The following is a 22,683-nucleotide window of genomic DNA, read 5'->3' as shown; positions in this document are numbered from 1 at the left end:
ACCTAACTGGTCGCTGGGATTCGTGCAGCAGAAGGCGGTCCCTGAGATAATCTGGTCCGGTGCCATGAAGGGCTTTATAGGTCATAACCAACACTTTAAATTGTGACCGGAAACTGATCGGCAACCAATGCTGACTGCGGAGTGTTGGTGTAACATGGGCATATTTGGGAAAGCCCATGATTGCTCTCGCAGCTGCATTCTTCACAATCTGAAGTTTCTGAACACTCTTCATAGGTAGCCCCATGTAGAGAGCATTACAGTAGTCGAGCCTCGAGGTGATGAGGGCATGAGTGACTGTGAGCAGTGACTCCCAGTCCAGATAGGGCCGCTAAAGTTCTTCCAACACTGTGCATACACCAGTCTTGCAGCTGTTGTAATATGTAAAGTCAGATATTTAATGTTTTTATTGTATTAAAACATATCAGGAAAGACTTAATGAACTCAATCTGTATAGTTTGGAGGACAGAAGGGAAAGGGGGGACACGATTGAAACATTGAAATACGTTAAAGGGTTAAATAAGGTCCAGGAGGGAAGTGTTGTTGTTATTTCCCAATAAATTTTATTAGTTTTCATAAAATAGACAAACAGACATACCAACATTTAACATAAAAAGTGGGGTTAGAGAAAATAATAAGAGAAAAAAGTGAGGGGATAAAGGCGCAAGCAATTAATATATACAAATTGCTAGTGCAGTCAGACGGGGACACGATCGATGGATTGACTAAATGGTGGCAAAATGAGATATTAGTAGAGGTACAAGAAATGGAAAATATAGTAGAAGATATAAGGAAAATTAAAAATACAAGAATCAGGGAAATGAGAAGGAAAATATTACATAAGTGGTATTTCACTCCCGTTCAATTTGCACATTTTCAGCAGAATGTCAGGGGGAATTGTTGGCATGGTTGTCAAGACAAAGGAGTGTTTATGCATATGTTTTGGGAATGCCCGATAGTGCAGGAATTTTGGCAAAAAGTGAAAGAGGATATCAATAGAATGTTAAATATACAATGGACAATCACTAAGGAAATGGCAGTACTAGTAAAAAGTAATGCGATGGGAGAATTTAGAGAAATAAAAAAAGCAGCAATAGAAAGCGCTCAGGCAGTAATAGTTCTGGGTTGGAAGGATGCGACAAAATGGACAAGGCAAAATTGGTATAGGTACATGGTGGACCATATTCAATTTGAAATTATGGAAAAAAGGATAAATTTGGATAATGAAGCTGAGTTGGGACAGCTGATGGGACGGTGGGACAAGGTAAGACGATATATGACGAGCAGAATCCGAGACCAAGCTACAAGAAATAAATTGGAATCACTCTATAATATGTAAACAGATATATTGCTCTTGGGTTAAGTGGACTATACAAGAAATACCCCCAATTTGGTGGTGGGGAATGTGTGTATGTCGGGGTGGTGGGCACAATTCACTATGCACTGTTTTATGTTGTGTGATGTTAAATTGTTAAAAATCAATTTAAAAAAAATATATAAAAAAAGTGGGGTCATAATTTCCCCGCTTATCTCAAAAGTATAAATTTGAATATAGAAAAAAGAATACTTATTCAAATACAATTCATTGTTATAGATGTTAAAAAATAATTTGTTAAATTTCACATTAAGATTTTTCACATTTAAACTAATACTAATATAAATTCAAAATTCTTCTCATAATAATTCTTCATATATAGACTAATGCTGATATATTTCTAAAAACAAACTTATTCTATCTAATACTATTATAACTCATAAATCATGTTTTTACCAAAGTAATTTACGCATTCTTTCATTTGTTTATTTGAGTCTTCGGAGAGGGGCGGCATACAAATCTAAATAATAAATAAATAAATAAATAAATAAAATAAATAAATATTACTGTTTCTTCTTATTTAGCCATATATAAACTTTGTTCCATGTTTCATAAAATTCCGTATCTTCTTGATCATTTAAGCGTCTTGTCATCATATCCATTTCAGCGCAATGTAATATTTTTATAATAACTTCTTCTTCTTTGGGGATATCCTCCCCTTTCCAGTTTTGCACATATATAATCCTAGTCGCAGTTAAAATATGTACTGTATAACTAAATATAAAATTTCTTTCTTGTAAATTTGATTTGTGATTCCTAATAAATAGAATTCCGGGGTTGCTTCTATATCCTGCTTCACTATTTCCTTTATCATTTTTTCTATCATTTTCCAATAGAGTCTAGCTTTGCTGCACATCCACCATTGATGGTAGTAAGACCCTATTTCCTTTTTACATTTCCAACACAAGGGTGAAGTTTTAGGAAACATTTTTGCTATCCTATTTGGTGGGAGGTGCCATCTATAGGACATTTTAATTTGGTTCTCTTTTAGGGACACCGATTTTGTCATTTTCAAATTCCCGATCCAGACTTTCTCCCATGTATCTATATCTATTTCTTTTCCAACATTTTTGCACCAACTTATCATGCTTGGAAGTGTTTTTAATAGGAAAGTGAACCCAAGAACAAGGGGGAACAATCTGAGGTTAGTTGGGGGAAAGATCAGAAGCAACGTGAGAAAATATTATTTTACTGAAAGAGTAGTAGATGCTTGGAACAAACCTCCAGCAGACATGGTTGGCCAATCCACAGTAAATGAATTTAAGCATGCCTGGGATAAACATATATCCATCCTAAGAAAATCTCATCAACGGCTCAAGCTTGATTCAGCCTTCCATCCTTCCGAGGTGGGTAAAATGAGGACCTGGATTGTGCGGACAATAGGCTGGCTCTATTAAAAGGTGCTATTGCTAACATGTTGTAAGCCTCCCTGAGTCTAAAGAGAAGGGCAGCATTTTAAAAAATCGAATAAATAAAATAAAAATAAAATATTTCTGCAGTTTTGAACAATATAGTGTTAAGAACTCCGTGAGTAATTTTGCTTTGGAAACTTTGTTTTGAAACCTTGCTTCTCAGTTCTGCCACTTGCTTTGAATTTTGGCAGCCAAAGAACATTCCTTTGTTCTGTTTTGTGTTTTTCAACAAACCTGATTGTACAATAGACTACAGTGATCCCTCGATTTTCGCGATCTCGATCTTCGCGAAACGCTATATCGCGATTTTTCAAAAAATATTAATTAAAAAATACTCCACGGTTTTTTTGCTATACCGCGGTTTTTCCCACCCAATGACGTCACTCTCTTCCTTTCTCATCTTTCTTTCTCTCTCTCTTTCTCTCTCTTGCTTCTTCCTCTCTCACACTCTCTTCCTCCCTCTCTCATCTCTTTCTTTCCTTCTCTCTCTTTCTCTATCTCTCCCCCTCTTGCTCTCGAGCGGCGCGTGGCGGGCGGGCGAGGGGCGGGCGGGCAGCAGCGAGGAGCCGAAGATCGGGGTTTCCCCTTTGCGTGGGCGGCGGGGAAGACCCAGGGAAGGTTTCTTCAGCCGCCCAGCAGCTGATCTGCTCGGTAGCGCGGCAGCAGCGAGGAGCCGAAGATCGGGGTTTCCCCTTTGCTTGGGCGGCGGGGAAACCCCGATCTTCGGCTCCTCGCTGCTGCCGCGCTGCCGAGCAGATCAGCTGCTGGGCGGCCGAAGAAACCTTCCCTGGGTCTTCCCCGCCGCCCACGCAAACTCCACCATCTGCGCATGCGTGGCCATGGAAAAAGGGCGCGCATGCGCAGATGGTGTTTTTACTTCCGCACCACTATATCGCGAAAAATCGAGTATCGCGAGGGGTCTTGGAACGTAACCCTCGCGATACTCGAGGGATCACTGTATTTCATTTGAAAACCCTGTGTCTGAGCCTTAATTGGAAGTTAATTGCTGCTCGTTTGCCGTGTTAGACAGAACACATGCCAGTTGCCAAACATTTAAATTTGGATCACATGACTATAGGGATGCTACAAAACAGTGGTTCTAAATCGCTTTTTTCCGATGCTGTTGTTTATAAATTTCTTTATTGAGTTTTCACATATAGTTCAAATCACACATTATTCTGTTTTACAGATTATAAACCATCTCTTTTAAAATTCTTAAAATAAATTTTTACCTGTTACATTCCATTATATACATTATATTTCATACTTTTGTATTCTAATATTTATTATATTCAATAGCTGGTAAATAAAACTTTTTACAAGGTAGCTGTAGATTGTTTCCATTGTACTGTTGCTTCTTATTATATTGTTTCTATATTCTCTTTTGAACCCATTCATGCCATTTTTGCCATGTTCGTTTTGATTCCGTGATTTTGTTTCCCTTAATTGAGTTAGTGAGTTCGTCCATCTCCACGCATGTATATATCTTATCTATAATTAATTCTTCCGTTGGGGTCTGGTCATTTTTCCAGAGTTGTGCTATCACAATTCTCGTTGCGGTGTTTATGTGTGTTGTAAGAAGCATTGTTTGTTTTGAGTAGTGTTTTCTCCAAACTCCTAATAGCATAGCTTCTGGGGTAAATTCTATTTCCTCTTTCGTAATCTCTGAAAGCCAAGTATGAGTTATTTTCCAAATTTTTTGTATCATAGGACATGACCACCACATATGGAAAAAAGTACCTCTTTCATTTTTACACTTCCAACATGTGTCTAATAATGTTGGGTAAATCTTTGCTAACCTAGCTGGGGGAATATACCATCTGTAAAAAAGTTTATAATAATTTTCCTTATCCAATGCTGTTGTATCTTCAACCTTGTTAGTAAACTGATTGTTGTAAATCGAGGACACCCTGTAAATCAAGAGTACGTAAAAATACCACTGATTGCCCAATTAACGTCATCTCTTTTCCTATCTTACAGTTGAGCTGAAGTTTAATTTGGACCAATATGTCCACAAAAGATACCCGGGTTTGGTGAAAATAGTTCGCAATAATAAACGAGAAGGGTTGATCCGTGCAAGAATCCAAGGATGGAAAGCTTCCACGTCTCCAATTGTTGGTTTTTTCGACGCTCACGTTGAATTCAACACTGGCTGGTAAGATGATGAGCTGGTTGGCAAGATTTGTGAAATTTCCTGCTGATGTAAGCTGACTAATTGTGGGAAAGAAAGATGAGAAAAAACAATGAACCGTACCTTACAGGTCCCCAAAACCCATCTCTTACCACAGATATGTCTCTCTTTCACAAAAGAATATATACTTGAGTTCAGGGGTGAAATCCAGGAGGTTCTGACAAGTTCTGGAGAACCATTAGAGGAAAATTTGTTCAGAAAACCATCGCTGTCATCTCTGGCTGGCTCCAGAGTGAGAAAGGAATAGGGATTTTGCAGTATCCTTCCCCTGGGAATGGTGGGGAAATAGAGATTTGGCACTATCCTTCCCCTTGAGTGGGGAGGGAATGGAGATTTTGCACTATCCTTCCCCTGGAATGGGGATTTTGCAGTACCCTTCTCCCTAGATTGGGGAGAGAATGGAGATTTTGCAGTATCCTTACCCTTGGAGTAGGGGTGGAATGGGGATTTTGCAGTATCCTTCCCCCTGGAGTGGGGAGGGAATGTAGCTTTTGCACTATCCTTCCCCTGGAGTGGGGAGGGAATGGGGATTTTGCACTATCCTTCCCCTGGAGTAGGGAGGGAATGGAGATTTTGCAATATCCTTCCCCTGGAGTAGGGAGGGAATGGAGATTTTGCAATATCCTTCCCCTGGAGTAGGGAGGGAATGGAGATTTTGCAATATCCTTCCCATGGAGTGGGGAGTGAATGGAGATTTTGCAGTATCATTCCCCTGGAGTAGGGAGGGAATGGAGATTTTGCAGTATCCTTCGCCCTGGAATGGGGAGGAAATTGGGATTTTGCAGTATCCTTCCCCCTGGAACGGGGAGGGAATGGGGATTTTGCACTATCCTTCCCCTGGAGTGGGGAGGGAATGGGGAATTTGCACTATCCTTCCCCCTGGGATGGGGATCCTTCGCCCTGGGATGGGGAGGAAATTTGGATTTTGGAAAGGGGAGGAAATTGAGATTTTGCACTATCCTTCCCCTATCACGCCCACTAAGCCATGCCCACCAAGCCACACCACAGCCGCCAATCCATGCCCACAGCACCAGTAGTAAAAAAAAAATGGATTTCACCACTGCTTGAGTTGCTTATTTTACCTTTGTTATCTAATTTATGGCATTTAAGCTACACATTACAATTTTATAGGCTATTCCCCGCTTACCGCTTTTTATATTTTGCAATTTTACCTAGTCATTCTGTTCTGTTTTATCGTATACCTATATTTTATTCCTCCTACTTCTCTGGTTGTAACAAAAAAAAGGACACTCCAAAAGCTTATTCAAGAATCATTGGGGGGGGGAAACCCTCCACCATTCATGTTATTTTAGAAGAAGGTTTTGAGGCTGAGCTTCAAGGACGGAAAATATTTTTTCAATAGAAAATGCATTAGGCTCTTTGATAAACAAAACAAACCAGGAGAGATGTTTCTCTAATGGGCAATCCATAAAGGACCTTGAGATGCCAATTTTAGAACAGCCTTGTTTGAAAGGACCTCTTCAAACTCAGCTAATGTGCTCTGTCATGATAATTTCACGCCAATTAAAGAAAATTTTGTTCAAACTTCCCGTCCCATCAGATGGTTTGCCTGCTAGGAAAGGCTGTTTTGCAAATGGCCATATCCATCATAGGCAGACCTTTTTTTTTTTTTTTTTTTAAAGATTTTTATTTATTTTTTCTCTACAATTTTAGATTAGATTTATTGGATTTATATGCCGCCCCTCTCCGGAAACTCGGGGCGGCTCACAACAATAATAAAAACAGTACATAGTAACAAATCCAATTCCCACCAATCTAATTACAATTTTAAATTAAAAAATTCATAAAACAATCCCAATATATATAAAAAACAGACACACAATCAATCAATCAATCAGACGGCAAAACAACATGGGCAAGGGGGAGATGTTTTAGTTCCCCCATGCTTGACGACAGAGGTGGGCTTTAAGGAGTTTACGAAAGGCAGGGGGGGTGGGGGCAATCCTAATCTCAGGGGGGAGCTGGTTCCAGAGGGTCGGAGCTCCCACAGAGAAGGCTCTTCCCCTGGGTCCCGTCAGACGACATTGTTTAGTCGACGGGACCCGAAGAAGGCCGACTCTGTGGGACCTAACCGGTCGCTGGGATTCGTGCGGCAGGAGGCAGTCCCGAAGATATTCTGGTCCGGTGCCATGAAGGGCTTTATAGGTCATAACCAACACTTTGAATTGTGACCGGAAACTGATCGGAAACCAATGCAGACTGCGGAGTGTTGGAGTAATATGGGCATACTCAGGGCCGCCATCAGGAATTTTGGGGCCCCATATAGCCTAAGTGTCTGGGGGCCCCCTCCCTTCTTCCTTCCTTCCTTCCTTCCTTCCCTTTTTCTTTCTTTTTTCTCTTTTGGTTTTTTTTCCCTTCCTTCCTTCCTTCCTTCCTTCCTCTTTCTTTCTTTCTTCTTTTTATTTCTTTCCTTTTTTCTCTTCTTTTTCTTTTCCCTCCCTCCTCCCTCCCTCCCTCCTTCCTTCCTTCCCTTTTAAATTTTCAAACTGTCTTCTTCATATTCCTGGCTGAGGAATTCTGAAAGCTGCAGTCAACTGTCTTCAGCCATTGTCCAGCCCTGTGCTATGGACCCCTCCCTCCACCCCCTGAAGAGGCCGGGGGCTTCTTTCCAAAGCCAGTGGCAGTGATGCCAGAACCCACTTCCCTGGGGATGGGAGCGGGGGGGGGCTCCACTGGTCTCCCTCGACAAGACCTTCCGCAACACATCAGCCCTGCTGGGCAGGCCTCTTAGCCCCACCAAAGAAATGGGGGTTAAGGAAGACCCCACCCCCCACCTTGCCCCAAACACTGGCACTCTGCATAACCCATGCGGGGGCTTTGGCTTCCCCTCTGCAGAACAGAAGCTGGGGACCTCTCCCTCCACATACACTGGATCCCTATGGCCCATCCGAGGGCTGGCAAAATAGGTGTGCCCCCCCCCACCTGCTTTTCTATCTCTCTCTCTCTCTTTCTCTCTTTCTCTCCCTCTCTTTTTGTCTCTCTTTCTCTCTCTACTTTTCTTTCTTTTTCTCTTTTTCTCTCCCTTTCTCTCTCTTTTTCTCTTTTTCTCTCCCTTTCTCTCTCTTTCTCTTTATATTTCTCTTTTTTCTCTCTCCCAACCTCTCTCTTTCTCTTTCTATCTCTTTCTCTCCCTCCCTCTCTCTTTCACTTTCTCTACCTCTTTCTCTCCCTCTCTCCCCTTCTCTCTTTCTTTCTCTTTCTCTTTCTCTCCCTCCCCCTCTCTCTTTCTCTTCCTCTTTTTATCTCTCTTTCTCTCTTTTTTCTCTTTTATCTCCCTTTCTCTCTTTCTCTCTCTCTTTCTCTCCCCCTCTCTTTGTCTCTTTCTATCTCTTTCTCTCCCTCCCTCTATCTTTCTCTTTTTATCTCTCTCTTTCTCTTTCTCTCTCTCTCTTTCTCCCCCTTCTCTCTGAAGTGGGGAGGGCCAGGTTGGCACCAAGGGAGCTCGAGACGGGGTGCAAAAGCAAACTACTCTGCTGGCCCAGGCCCACATCGGAAGGAAGGAATGGTAAAAGGGGCGATCAAGAGAGGAATGGGTGAATGAATGGACGGAGGGTGGGAAGGAAGGAAGGAAGGAAAGAGGGAAGGGACAGGAACAGAGGAAGGGTGCAAAGAAAGCAAGGAAAGGTGTGAAAGGGGAGAGTAAGAGAAGAAGGAGTGAAAGAAGGGAATGAGGGAGGAAACAAGGGAGGAAGGAGAAGGAAAGCAAGAAATGGAGGGAGGGAAGGAAGGAAGGAAAGAAAGAAAGAAAGAAAGAAAGGGGGAAGGGGCAGGAACAGAGGAAGGAAGCAAGGAAACTTATGAAAGGGGAGAGTAAGAGAGGAAGGACTGAAGGAAAGGAGGGAGGGAAGAAGGTAGGAAGGAGAAAGAAAAGAAGAAATAGAGGAAGGGAAGGTAAAAGAGAGAAAGAAAAAGAGCAAGAAAGAGAGAAAGAAAGAATGAAAGAGAAATAAAAATAGAGAGGGGGAATGAAAGAAATGGAAGGAGGGAAGGAAGGAGAGAAAGCAAGAGAAAGAAAGCAAGAGAAAGAAAAAAGAATGAAAGAGCAAGAGAGCAAGAGAGAAAGAGAAAGAGAGAAAGAAAGAAAGAAAGAAAGAAAGGCAACTTCAAAGAAAGGCTCACTGAGCATCTATCACTCTCTCTCTCTTTCTATCCCTCTTTCTTTCTCTCTCTTCCTTTCTATCTCTCCTCTTCCTTTCTCTCTCCTCTCTCTCTCCCTCTCTTTCTACCCTCCTTTCTCTTCCTTCCTTCCTTCTCTCCCTCCCTCCCCTCCCTCCCTCCTTCCTTCCTCTCCATTTCTCTTTCCCTCCCTCTCTTTCCCTTTTCTTTCTTTTGGTCCACTTCTCTCTCTCTCTGCTTCTCCACTTGCCTCCCCCTCGCGCCTCGCCCTTCCCACCCGGCCACCCGCGCGCGCTTACCAGCAGCAGGAATTCAAGTAAGCCCAAAAGAAGCCATTGGCTCCGGGCGGCGTTCATGGCCCCCCCGAACCCCCAGCCCAGCTGGAGCTCCCTCTCGCCGCCGCCATCTCCCTGCGACTGCCTGCGGCCGCTGCAGCCCCCCCCCCTCCCACCGGGCCACAAAGGACATTTGCCGCCGACGCCAGTGAAGCTTCAGCTGGGCGGGGCGCTGCCGGTACTTCCCTCCTGGGGCTCCTGCTCGCAGCTGTCCCCCGGCTTCTGCTCGATGCCGCGGTTTTCGGCGCTGTCCTGCTGGGCCCCAGAGACGGAAGGCGGGAAAAAGGCGAGAAGAATGGAGCTCTCCTTCTTCCTGCCTTCCGTCTTTGGGGCCCAGCAGGACAGCGCCGAAAACCGTGGCATCGAGCAGGAGCCAGGGGACAGCTGCGAGCGGGAGCTCAGTGCAAGGAGCCGCTGACTGCGGGCCCCAATTTGCCCGGGGCCCGGTAGCGCGCTCCCTGTAGTACCCGTCTATCGGCGGCCCTGGGCATACTTAGAGAAGCCCATAATTGCTCTCGCAGCTGCATTCTGCACAATCTGAAGTTTCCGAACACTTTTCAAAGGTAGCCCCATGTAGAGAGCGTTACAGTAGTCAAGCCTCGAGGTGATGAGGGCATGAGTGACTGTGAGCAATGACTCCCGGTCCAAATAGGGCCGCAACTGGCGCACCAGGCGAACCTGGGCAAATGCCCCCCTCGCCACAGCTGAAAGGTGTTTCTCTAATGTGAGCTGTGGATCGAGGAGGACGCCCAAGTTGCGGACCCTCTCTGAGGGGGTCAATAATTCCCCCCCCAGGGTAATGGACGGACAGATAGAATTGTCCTTGGGAGGCAAAACCCACAGCCACTCCGTCTTGTCTGGGTTGAGCTTGAGTTTGTTGACACCCATCCAGGCCCCAACAGCCTCCAGGCACCGGCACATCACTTCCACTGCTTCGTTGACTGGACAACTTTCATACACATATCAATGCATATAGCTTAGATTGGAATGTATCAATAATATACACAATTATACATTTCTATCAATCATTCTTAAATCAATGTCCTACTTTACACCTATTATTTGTTCTGCCGGGCTCTCTGATAGGAGCCTCCCGAAAATTCAAGGATAAAAATTTCAGACACACACACGTTTGAAAATTCAAAACAATGTTCTTTATCACAAAAGTTAAAATAAACTAAGCACTCTTTTTGTATTGCAAAGAGCACTCTTCCCAAAACAACCAGGTAGCCTGTACAATTTCCCTTAAGCAGTCATTAAGTACTTAGCCAGCAGCTGTGAAGAAACTTCACACCCCTTCTTCTTCCAATGAAGGGAGACACACACACACACTGCTCTGCTTTGGTTTCAAAGGCGTGAAAAAGCAACAAAGTCCAGCACACAAGATTCCTGACGAAACTGCAATCAGATACTCTTCCACAACAGCCAAACCCACATGCTGCTATTTATAGCAGCAGCCCTAATTACTGGAGCCCAACCCAAACACAGGTGGCCTCCCTTATTTCCTGTAATATGTTCTTACTTGGTCTCTTCTATGCATAATTCTGCGCTTGCGTGGGTCCAAAACGTCATCATCTGAAGCTATAGAAGATAAGGAAGATTGACTGCCTGGGCTGTGTGCCAAGCCCCCCTCTGCCAAGTCACTCCCACCTTCTTCTTCGTCCGAGGAAACTAAACTCTGAACTGACTCTGTCGGCAATAACACAGGCCTGTGACATGTTGAAGTTTCCCCTGCATCCACCTCCCCATTCCCCGGGGCAGGAGCTGGGCCAGAGCCAACCACAACATTATTTATGTTCATCTGTCTGTTATTCTTCATTTCTTTACACTCCCCTCCCTCTTTCTCTCTACTGTCTTCCTTCTCTCCACTCTTTCTCTTCTCCCTCCACCTTTCTCCTTCTTTGCCCTTCCTTGAGTGAATTTCATCCTGGTTTATCTCTCATTGAACAGCCTGATAATTTGTTCCCGTACACTTTGAAACTATCGGTGTCTTTTCTAAATGTGTTAATTTTTATCATGTCTATGCATACAATTCTTTATTTTAAGTGAATGCTACTTACTTAATGCTACCTCCTCAAAATCTAATTTTGTCATCTGGATCTGCCACTATTCCATTCCATTCTACACTCCATTCCATTCCATTCTACATTCCATTCCATTCTACACTCCATTCCATTCCATTCTACATTCCATTCCATTCCATTCTACACTCCATTCCATTCCATTCTACATTCCATTCCATTCCATTCTACACTCCATTCCATTCCATTCCATTCCATTCTATTCTATTCTACATTCCATTCCATTCCATTCTATTCTATTCTATTCTATTCTACATTCCATTCCATTCCATTCTATTCTATTCTATTCTATTCTATTCTATTCTACATTCCATTCCATTCTACATTCCATTCCATTCTACATTCCATTCCATTCTACATTCCATTCCATTCTATTCTATTCCATTCCATTCCATTCTATTCTATTCTATTCTATTCTACCCTTATTCTATTCAATTCTATTCTCCCCATATCCTTTTATTTATTTTATTTATTTATTTGTCATACAAATATAGTATTGTATTGTAGTATGCTTAACATAATATAAGTATAAAGTAGAGATAAAAAAGATAAGAAAAGACATTAGGACAGGAACGGTAGGCACAAAGGTGCATTTATGCACACCCTTTACAGACCTCTTAGAAAAGGGGAGAGGTCTATTGTAGATAATGTAAGGTTGAAGATTTTGGGATTGGAATAGAATAGAATGGAATGGGATGGGATGGGATGGGGTAGCATAGGAGAGGGGCGGCATACAAATCTAATAAATAACAATAACAATAACAATAGCATAGGATAGGATAGATTCTATTCTATTCCATTCTATTCCATTCCATTCTATTCTATTCTATATTCATGGGGATGCTGCAACAGTTATATGCTTGAAAAGTGGTCATAAGTCAATGTTTTCAGGGCTGTTATAACTTAAAATGGTCACTAAACAAACCGTTATAAATCAAGGAATACCCATACAGAGCAGAGTTTCCTCTTCTCCTTCTGGTAAACCAGATGCCTTTTTTAAAAATTTATTGGAAACTGCATAAACAGACGGGCAATATTTATGGTGTTGCTATGGAGCTATGTAAAGCATGTGAAGAGAAGGACACTGCTTCTGGCCTTAGAGGTTCTGTGCTCATAATAAGAGAGAGGAAGGGAATGGCTCGGTGATATCCAGGATGACAGCTCTGCCAGACACCCAAGATTTATCTTCCAATAGAGGGTTGGGTCTTTTTAAAAAAATCTTCATTGTCTCAACAGGCAACATCTGGATGGCCGTTCATTGCAGGGTGGGCTTGATACTGAAATAAAAATTGAGCTGAACCTGACCGACGGTGCAGGCTGATGCTAGACCCAGCTTCCCTTTGCAGTCAGAAAAAAATTTTAATTAAATTTTTTAATTGATTTTTTAAAAATATAAACACATACACAACATAAAACAGGTGCTCTGTGAGTAGTGCCCGCCATCAGAAAAACATTTACACCCCACCATCAGATCGGGGGTGTTTATTCTATTTACCATTTTAACTCAAGAGCAAAATACTTGTTTACATATTATAAAATGATTCCAATTTATTCCTCGTAGCTTGGTCTCGGATTCTACTTGCCATATATCATCTTACCTTGTCCCATCATCCCACCAGTTGTCGCAAACCAGTTTCATTAACCAAATTCACCCTTTTATCCATAATATCAAATTGAATATGATCCACCATGTACCAATTTTGCATTGTCCATTTTGTCGCATCGCAGTCAGAAACATTTTGAAGAAGGACTTCAGAGATATATCCATCCCAAAGTAATAACCTCATGACCCTCTACACGTTAGGAGAAATTGCTATAGCATGGGATAAAAGAGGGCCAGCTTGAATGGGAATACAATGGGATGGGAATACAAAGCTCCCCAAGCTGAGTTTTATATTCCCATCTCCAAATCTTCCCAAATCACACTGCTGCTGCTGAATGAATGAATGAATAAATGAAGGAAAGAAGGAAGGAAGGAAGCAAGGAAGAAAGGAAGGAAGAAAGGAAGGAAAGAATGAAAGAAAAAGAAATGGGTGGGAGAGGGAAGAAGGAAGGAAGGAGGGAAGGAAGGAAGGAAAAATAGGGGAGGAAGAAGGAAGGAGGGAAGGAGAAGGAGGGGAGGCAAGAAGGAAAGAAAAAGAGAGGGAGGGAGGAAAGGAAGGAAAGAAGGAAGGAAGGAGAAAGTAATGGGAGGGAAAGGAAAGAAGGGAAGGAAGGAAGGAGAGAGAGAGAGAGAAGAAAGGAAGGAAAAAAGAAAGAAGAAGGAAGGAAAGATTTCCTCCCAAAAATGTTGACATAAATTTCAGAGACATTGATGGGAAAGCATTCCCCTCCCATCCCTGGGGCAGAAGGAGGAAGAGAAGTGGAGCAAGAGGTGATTTCCAATGAGAAAAATGGTCCAAGTCATTGTTTAATTGTATAATTGGCTGGATGTTGAGAAAAGGCTAACCATCCAGCTTCCAGGAAGGCCACAGAGTTTGGAAGTCAAAGCACCTCGTTCCAGTATCTTTGGTGCCTGTGTTCCATGCAAATCAGCCGAACTGGGCAAGGGTAGATACTCATCACGGTTCATGCCTGCCCACTGATCCCCTTAGCTGCAAGACTCTGGATTGTATTCCTGCAATAATGATGTAAAGCATTCGTCTTCTTCCTACGACAACTTTGACAACTGCCTGTGGCTTTTTCCTTCAGGGAGCTGTCACTTGGTAATTAAGGAGCCCAAGGTGACTTCTCTCCGCCCTGCACCCAAGAATTACAAGAATTGCAGAAGCGAAGAGCTCCTCCCCCCCCTCATCAATTGTTTTAGAATTCAAGGACATGATAGTCTAGTCAAAAAAAGAATCCAGTGATTGTGTGTTCAAGTATGGGTATGGGTCTGTCTTTATATACATTGCACGGAACACAGGGGAAGACATGTTCATTGTTGCTAGGTGAAGAGGGTTGAGTAGAGTAGAGTAGAGTAGAGTGTTGTGGTTAGCTCTGGCCCAGCTCCTGCCACAAGGACTGTGGATGTGGGGGAGACATCCACATGCTGCAGGCCTGTTTTGCCCCCCCAGTTGAATCTGCTGATGAAGGCTCCTCTGACCAAGAAGACATGAGTGACAGGGAGGAGGAGAGTGTGACAGACAGCTCAGAAGGAGATCAATTATCTAGCTCCTCCTTGGATTCAGAACAAGAGTTAATGATACAGCCACGCATGCGGAGAGCGATGCATAGGCAACAACAACTGAGAGATTATTATCAAAGAAAATGAGGCCACCTGTGATTGGGTGGGGCTGGGGTAATTAGCAGCCTGTGGGTTTGGCCATTGTGGAGGATTATCTGATCGTTGTGTTTCGTGACTGCTTTACTGACTTTGACCTTTTGTGTGCTGATTTTCCCCCGCTTGGAAACTAAACCAGAGCTTTGTGAAAGAAGAAGGATTGTGAATTGCCTCACATCCTTCCCCTGGAGTGGGGAGGGAATGGGAATTTTGCACTATCCTTCCCCTGGAGTGGGGAGGGAATGGGGATTTTGCAGTATCCTTCCCCTGGAGTGGGGAGAGAATGGAGATTTTGCACTATCCTTCCGCTACCACGGCCACTAAGCCATGCCCACCAAGCCACACCACAGCCGCCAATACATGCCCACAGCACCAGTAGTAAAAAAAAATGGATTTCACCACTGCTTGAGTTGCTTATTTTACCTTTGTTATCTAATTTATGGCATTTAAGCTACACATTACAATTTTATAGGCTATTCCCTGCTTACCACTTTTTATATTTTGCAATTTTACCTAGTCATTCTATTCTGCTTTATCGTATACCTGCAAGCTAAGTATCACAGAACTGATAAGGGACTTGTACAAATTACCAGTTTGTTTGGAGACGAGTGCTCTTTGCTATACCAAAAGAGGGCTTGGTTTAAGTGAATTTTCATTATAAAGAACATTGTTTTGAATTTTCAAACGTGTGTGTGTCTGAAATTTGTACCTGTGAATTTTTGGAAGGAGTGTACCAGAGAGCCCGACAGAACAGGTAGAGTAGAGTAGAGTAGAGTAGAGTAGACAAGAAGAGAAGAGAAGAGAGTAGAGTAGAGTAGAATTCTTTATTGTCCAAATGTGATTGGACACATGAGGAATTTGCCTTTAGTGCATAAGCTCTCAGTGTACATAAAAATATAGATGATAAATCATGATCATGATCCTAATAAATACACTCCTCATGAATCATAAGATACAACACAGTGATAGCCATAGGATACTAAATAAGCAATCAAAACAATACTAGGAAATGGGGGAAAAACAATATGAATCATAAAAATACAAGAAACAACGTTATTGTCATATGTAGAAAAGGAGAGAAGTAATAGGAAAGATAAGAAGAATAATCCAGAAGGCAGAAGAATCTCCATAATTCCTGTCAGGTCTAAATCGTAGAAATTGGACTGTTGGAAAACATCAAAAGAAGAATGTATTGTCTCTCATCCTCAAACTTGAGAGTAGTATACAGTGGTACCTCTATCTACAAACGCCTCTACTTATGAACATTTCTAGATAAGAACCGGGTGGTTCAAGATTTTTTTATCTCTTCTGAAGAACATTTTCCACTTACAAACCCGAGCCCCCGAAACTGTAACTGGAAAAGACAGGGAGAAGCCTCCATGGAGCCTCTCTAGGAATCTCCTGAGAGGAAACAGGGCCAGAAAAGGTGGGGAGAAGCCTCCATGGGGCCTCTCTAGGAATCTCCTGGCAGGAAACAGGGCCTCCACCCTCCCTGTGGTTTCCCCAATCGCCTGAGAGAGAAAGAGAGAGAAAGCAAGCAAGAGAGAGAGAGAGAGAGAGAGGCAGGGAAGGAGGGAGAGATAGAAAGAGAGCAAAAAAGAAAGGAAGGGAGAAAGAAAGGGATGGAGAGAGAGGGGAAGGAAGGAAGGAAGGGAGAGAGCGAAAGAGGGAGAGAAATAGAGCGAAAGGGAGGAAGAGAGAGAGAGAGAATTTTTTTGTCCAAACTTTTTTAGACCCCCCCCCACTCCCCCCTGCTCAATGTGCCCCATGATTTTGTATATGTAAAAAATGTGCCGCAGCTCAAAAAAGGTTGAAAATCACTGAGTTAAAGGATGAAACAAGAGCTTCAAATTGAAAAAGTCATTAAAAGAGAAAGTCATTGAGTGAGGACTACCTATAGTGTCATCTTAAGCATCTCTATCACTGCCCTTGTCTTCTATAGAACCACATACCTCCAGAGATCCATCTGCCTTCCTTCCCTGAAAATGCTTTTAAAAAGTAATTAGAATCTCAATTGTTTTCATTTAGGATATTGTTTAAATATCACCAATCAGTTTTTTTCATGGCTTGAATGTATCAACCAAGTGCTTTCGAGTTAATGTTCAATGTATAAATGTGAGTTTAGAGTGGAAAATGACTACAAAATGAGAAGATATTTTGTGAGCTTCTTGGAACAAATTAATGTTACGGTATTTCAGTTTAGTTATCTGTCCCTGTTGCATGATCTATACTTGATTAACATAAGAACATTTATTTATTTATTTATTTATTTATTTATTTATTTATTTATTTATTTATTCATTTGTCCAATACACAAATACATAAGAAGAAAAATAGACATGTAGTAATATATATAAGGGTAGAGTGAACTTAGAGGAGAGGATATATGAAAGAAAGAAAATATATATGATAAGTGAGAGAAAGGAAAGACAATTAGACAGGGGATGAAAGGCACACCAGTGCACTTATGTACGCCCCTTACTGGCCTCTTAGGAACCTGGAGAGGTCAATCATGGAGAGTCTAAGGGAGAAATGTCGGGGGTTAGGGGTTGACACAATTGAGTCCGGCAATGAGTTCCACACTTCGATAACTCGATTGTTGAAATCATATTTTTTACAGTCAAGTTTGGAGCGGTTCGTATTAAGTTTGAATCTGTTGCGTGCTCTTGTGTTGTTGCGGTTGAAGCTGAAGTAGTCATTGACCGGTAGGACGTTGCAGCATATCATCTTGTGGGCAATACAAAACATAAGAAGAGCCCTGCTGAATCAGGCCAAAGCCCATCGAGTCCAGCATTCTGTGTCACACAGTGGCCCACCAATTGTCCATGGGGACCTTGAACAGAAAGAGAAGGCAAAAACCTCCCTTTCCCTTGACCCCCAACAAATAGTACTCAAGGGAACCCTGCCTGCCTCAACCAACATAGAGGCGGCACATGGACATCCGTTTCAATAACCACCGATACACTTGGCATCCATGAATCTGTCTAATCCTGCCTTGAAGCTATCAAGGCTGACAGCTGTCACGACCTCTTCGGGAAGGGAATTCCGTAAACCAACGACTCTCTGGGTGAAGAAATATTTCCCTTTATTTGTCCTCGCTTTCTTACCTATGAGCTTTAGGGAGTGCCCCCTCATCCTAGTATTGTGTGATAGAGAAAAGAATTTTTCTCTATCCACCTTTTCTATCCCATGCATGATTTTATACACTTCAATCAGGTCACCCCTTAAACGCCATCTTTCAAGGTTGAAGAGACCAAGATATTGCAACCTGGTTTCATAAGGGAGGGACTCCCACTATACATAATATATTTCTTTCATAAATACCTAACAATAAAATGGATATACTAAGAAAACTTGACTGTTCTCCCAGACTTTCAAAAGGCTGATAGGTGAGTTCCTGTAGGGTGTTTTGATTGTTATATAGAATTTGCCTTCTGGAGGTCTATGATCTCTCTGTTAATTTATTTATTTTTAAGCCACAAAGTGTCCTTTAGAGCTGGGTAGTTAGCTCACTAACTATTGTCCAAATGAATAAATAACCCACCTCGATTTTTTTATAGGGTGGAGCCAGCACTGACCCGGATTAAAGAGGACCGCAAACGGATTGTCTTACCTGCCATAGACAACATCAAGTACAATACTTTCGAAGTGCAACAGTATGCCAACGCTGCCCACGGCTACAATTGGGGTCTTTGGTGCATGTACATCATCCCACCACAGGACTGGCTGGACAGAGGAGATGAATCTGCGCCTATTAGGTAACTTCCTGCAAAAATGATAGTTTGGGTGCCATTTCTGGGTGATTCTCAAAACATGTCTGGGAGAGATGATGGTAGTGGATCATGAAAATAAAGTGGTCTTTCTGAGCTTGACCGTTGCTTGGTTTTAAACTACTGGTTCTCAGCCTGAGGACTAGAACCCCTTTGGGAGGTCGAACAACCATTTCACAGGGGTCACCTAAGACTGGGATAGGCAAAGTTGGCTCTTCTTTGACTTGTGGACTTCAACTCCCAGAATTCCTGAGCCAATCATGCTAGTTCAGGAATTCTGGGAGTTGAAGTCCACATGTCATAGAAGAGATAACTTTGCCTACCCATGGCCTAAGACATGGTGTTAGGAACTGAACCTTCTATTCTGGGGCCTTGGAACATATTTTTACAATCTGACCAATCAGGCATTTACAGTGGGGGTGTCCCTCTGCCCTTCCCACCAATCGACTTAAAGTTCTGTTGGGAGAATTGGGGCTAGACTTATGGTTGGCGGTCACCACAACATGAGGAACTCTATTAAGAGGTCACGGCATTAGACAGTTTGAGAACCACTGTAGGTTCTGAGCTTGACTATTGAAGGGCCTTAAACCAAGTAGCCAAGTTCCACCGTCATTGTAAGCTTGTTTATTCGTTGGGCTTTTCTCTACTGCTCTATCTAAGTCAGGTATTCTCCGAAGCTACACTAGCTTCCAATCAGTCTCTGGGCACAATTCAAGGTGTTGGTTATCACCTATAAAACCCTACATGGCTTGGGGCCAGAATATCTTTGGGACTGCCTTCTGCCACATAGCTCCCAGTGGCCGATAAGGGCCCACAGGTCTGGCCTTCTCTGGCTCCCGTCGGCTAAGCAGTGTTGGTCGGTGGGGCTTTGGGGGAGGGCCTTCTCTGTGGTGGTACCGGCTCTCTGGAACCAACTACCTCCAGAGTTCTGTACTGCCCCCACCCTACTGGCCTTCTGGAAAGCCTGAAAGACCTGCCTCTGCCTGCAGGCCTGTGGCCATTGACCAAATGATACACCTCTTCCTCCAGCCCCAAAATATATGCATGGTTTTTTAAAGGGGTTTTAAACTGTTTTTTTTTAAAAAAAAAATAATTTTATTGATTTTTTAATTTTTTTTACAAAAGACAAAACATAAAGCATAAATGTGCCATCACCACAAAGAAAAAGAAAAATTCCCTTCACCAAGGAAGATTCAATTTTGTATCCTTCATTGGCTTCATCTCTGGGTTACATTGTTCATTCTTTATAAAGTGATTGAATTTTATTTCTTACATTTGCATCGCTTACTGATATTGTTAATATATGATTTTTGACCTTCTCCCACCGCCTCATTGTTGCTGCTAATTTCTCTTCATTATAATTATGTAGTCTAATTTCCATAATTTCACAGTGAATGTGGTCCGCCATGTATTTGCACCAATTTTTTATCGTCCATTTATTGTCGTCTTTCCACCCAAGCACTATTGTTGCCTGGGCACTTTCTATCGCTGCAGTTTTGATTTCTTCATATTCTTTTACCTCACTATTTTTTATCAATAAAGCTGCTTCCTTGGTTATTTTCCAATTACCATTCGTAATTTCATTTACTTCCATTTGTATTTGTTTCCAAAATTTTTGAACTTTATTACATTCCCAAAACATATGCATAAATGGTTTTAAACTGTTTAAAATTGTCTTTTTAGAGGCCTCTTTTCTGCTATAAGGCGCACAGAGTCCTTCGGGAGTTAGGCGGAATAAAAATAAATAAAATAACATAAAATAACATAAAATAAAATAGAATCATAGAATCATAGAATCATAGAAGCATAGAATCATAGAATCATAGAAGCATAGAAGCATAGAAGCATAGAAGCATAGAAGCATAGAATCATAGAATCATAGAATCATAGAATCATAGAATCATAGAACCATAGAACCATAGAACCATAGAATCATAGAATCATAGAAGCATAGAAGCATAGAAGCATAGAAGCATAGAAGCATAGAATCATAGAACCATAGAACCATAGAACCATAGAACCATAGAACCATAGAACCATAGAACCATAGAACCATAGAACCATAGAAGCATAGAACCATAGAACCATAGAACCATAGAACCATAGAACCATAGAACCATAGAACCATAGAACCATAGAACCATAGAACCATAGAACCATAGAATCATAGAACCATAGAACCATAGAAACATAGAAACATAGAATCATAGAATCATAGAGTTGGAAGGGACCTCCAGGGTCATTGGGTCGAACCCCCTGCTCAATGCAGGATTCATCAAACCATCCCAGAAAGATGACTGTCCAGTCTCTGTTTGAAGACCTCCAGTGAAGGCGAGCCCACCACCTCCTGTGGCAAACTGTTCCACTGGTTTATCACCCTTACTGTCAGAAAGTTTTTTTTTCTGATATCTAATCTAAATCTACTCCCTTGCAGTTTCATTGTTTCTAGTCCTTCCCTGTGCTAATGAGAGCAATGCTGACCACTCTGCTCTGTGACAGCCCTTCAGATATTTGTAGACAGCTATCAAGTCTCCTCTCAGTCTTCTCCTTTGCAGACTAAGCATCCCTAGATCCTTTAACCGTTCCTCATAGGACAGGGTTTCCAGACCACTCACCATCCTTGTAACTCTCCTTTGAACTTGCTCTGGTTTATCAATGTCCTTTTTAAATTGGGCCCCTCAGAATTGAACACAGTATTCCAAGTGTGGTTGTACCAAAGTACAGTAGAGAGGAATAATGACTTCATGTGAGCGAGATTCTATGCTCCTCTTGGTGCATCCTAGGATTGTGTTAGCCTTTTTTGCAGCTGTTTCACACTGTCGACTCATGTTTAATCCGTGATCTACCAATACACCCAGGTCCTTCTCACCTGTGCTGCTGCTCAGACATATTCCTCCCATTCTATATGTGCTGTTTTCATTATTTTTGCCCAGATGTAGGATTTTGCATTATTCTCTGTTAAATACCATTCTGTTAGTTTCAGCCCATTGTTCAAGCTTGGCTAGATCTTTTTGAATCCTGTCTCAATCATATTTAATATTAGCAACACAGCCTAGTTTTGTGTCATCAGCAAGTTTGATAAGTTTTCCTTCAATTCCTTCATCTAGATATAAAAAAAAATAAAAAAAAATAAAATATTCCATCCATAACAGGCCTGGGGTTTTGTTTTGTTTTGTTTTGGGGTGGTGTTCTGCCGGGCTCTCTGGTAGGAGCCTCCCGAAAATTCAAGGGTACAAATTGCAGACACACACACGTTTGAAAATTCAAAACAATGTTCTTTATCACAAAATTCAAAATAAACTAAGCACTCTTTTTGTATTGCAAAGAGCACTCGTCCCAAAACAACCGGGTAGTCTGTACAATTTCCCTTAAGCAGTCATTAAGTACTTAGCTAGCAGCTGTGAAGAAACTTCACACCCCTTCTTCTTCCAACGAAGTGACACACACACACACACGTTGCTCTGCTGTGGTTTCAAAGGCGTGAAAAATCAACAAAGACCAGAAAACAGCAACACACGATTCCTGAAGAACTGCGATCAGATACTCTTTCACAACGGCCAAACCCACACGCTGCTATCTATAGCAGCAGCCCCAATTACTAGAGCCCCACCCAACCACAGGTGGCCTCATTTTCTCCTGTAATAATCCTTCAATTGTTGTCTCCTATGCATCACTCTACGCATGCGTGGATGTGTCATTAATTCTTGTTCAGAATCCAAGGATGATACAGATGATTGATCTCCTCCTGGGCTGTCTGCCAAATTCCCCTCTTCCCTGTCAATCACGCTTCCTTGGTCAGAGGAGGCTTCATCAGCAAATTCTATCGGGAGCAAAACAGGCCTGCGGCATGTGGATGTCTCCCCCGCATCCACCTGCACATTCCTTGGGGCAGGAGCTGGGCCAGAGCTAACCACAACAGGTGGGGTGGGGGCTTTTTTGCCTTCTCAAAGCCACCAGCTTCCCACCACCCTTCAACCTGGCAAACCTACCTAAAGGATGCAAATATACTCTTTGTTCTCCCTTTCCTTTTATCTCTGCCAAACAGGGATGCAAATGGCATTTGGTGAACTTTATTTACCAATGAACAGGCCTCGGTCCTTATCAGCTACCCACCCGACTCTTT

The 22,683-nt window shown here is 42.4% G+C and overlaps 1 protein-coding gene across 1 annotated transcript in view; it reads left to right on the top strand.

The window, feature by feature from the left end:
- GALNT9 (polypeptide N-acetylgalactosaminyltransferase 9) overlaps positions 1-22,683 on the top strand; it is a 250,617-nt gene that overhangs the window by 168,288 nt on the left and 59,646 nt on the right. The window contains exons 4-5 of the mRNA XM_070762664.1: positions 4,765-4,939; positions 18,351-18,548. Of these exons, the coding sequence (XP_070618765.1) occupies positions 4,765-4,939; positions 18,351-18,548 (373 nt within the window). The remainder of the gene's footprint in view (positions 1-4,764; positions 4,940-18,350; positions 18,549-22,683) is intronic.

Source organism: Erythrolamprus reginae, chromosome 10 (genome assembly GCF_031021105.1).
Source record: "Erythrolamprus reginae isolate rEryReg1 chromosome 10, rEryReg1.hap1, whole genome shotgun sequence".
In the NCBI taxonomy this organism is placed as follows: Eukaryota; Metazoa; Chordata; class Lepidosauria; order Squamata; family Dipsadidae; genus Erythrolamprus; species Erythrolamprus reginae.
The sequence above is the reverse complement of the archived record's forward strand: the minus strand, read 5'-3'. Positions and strand labels throughout refer to the sequence as shown.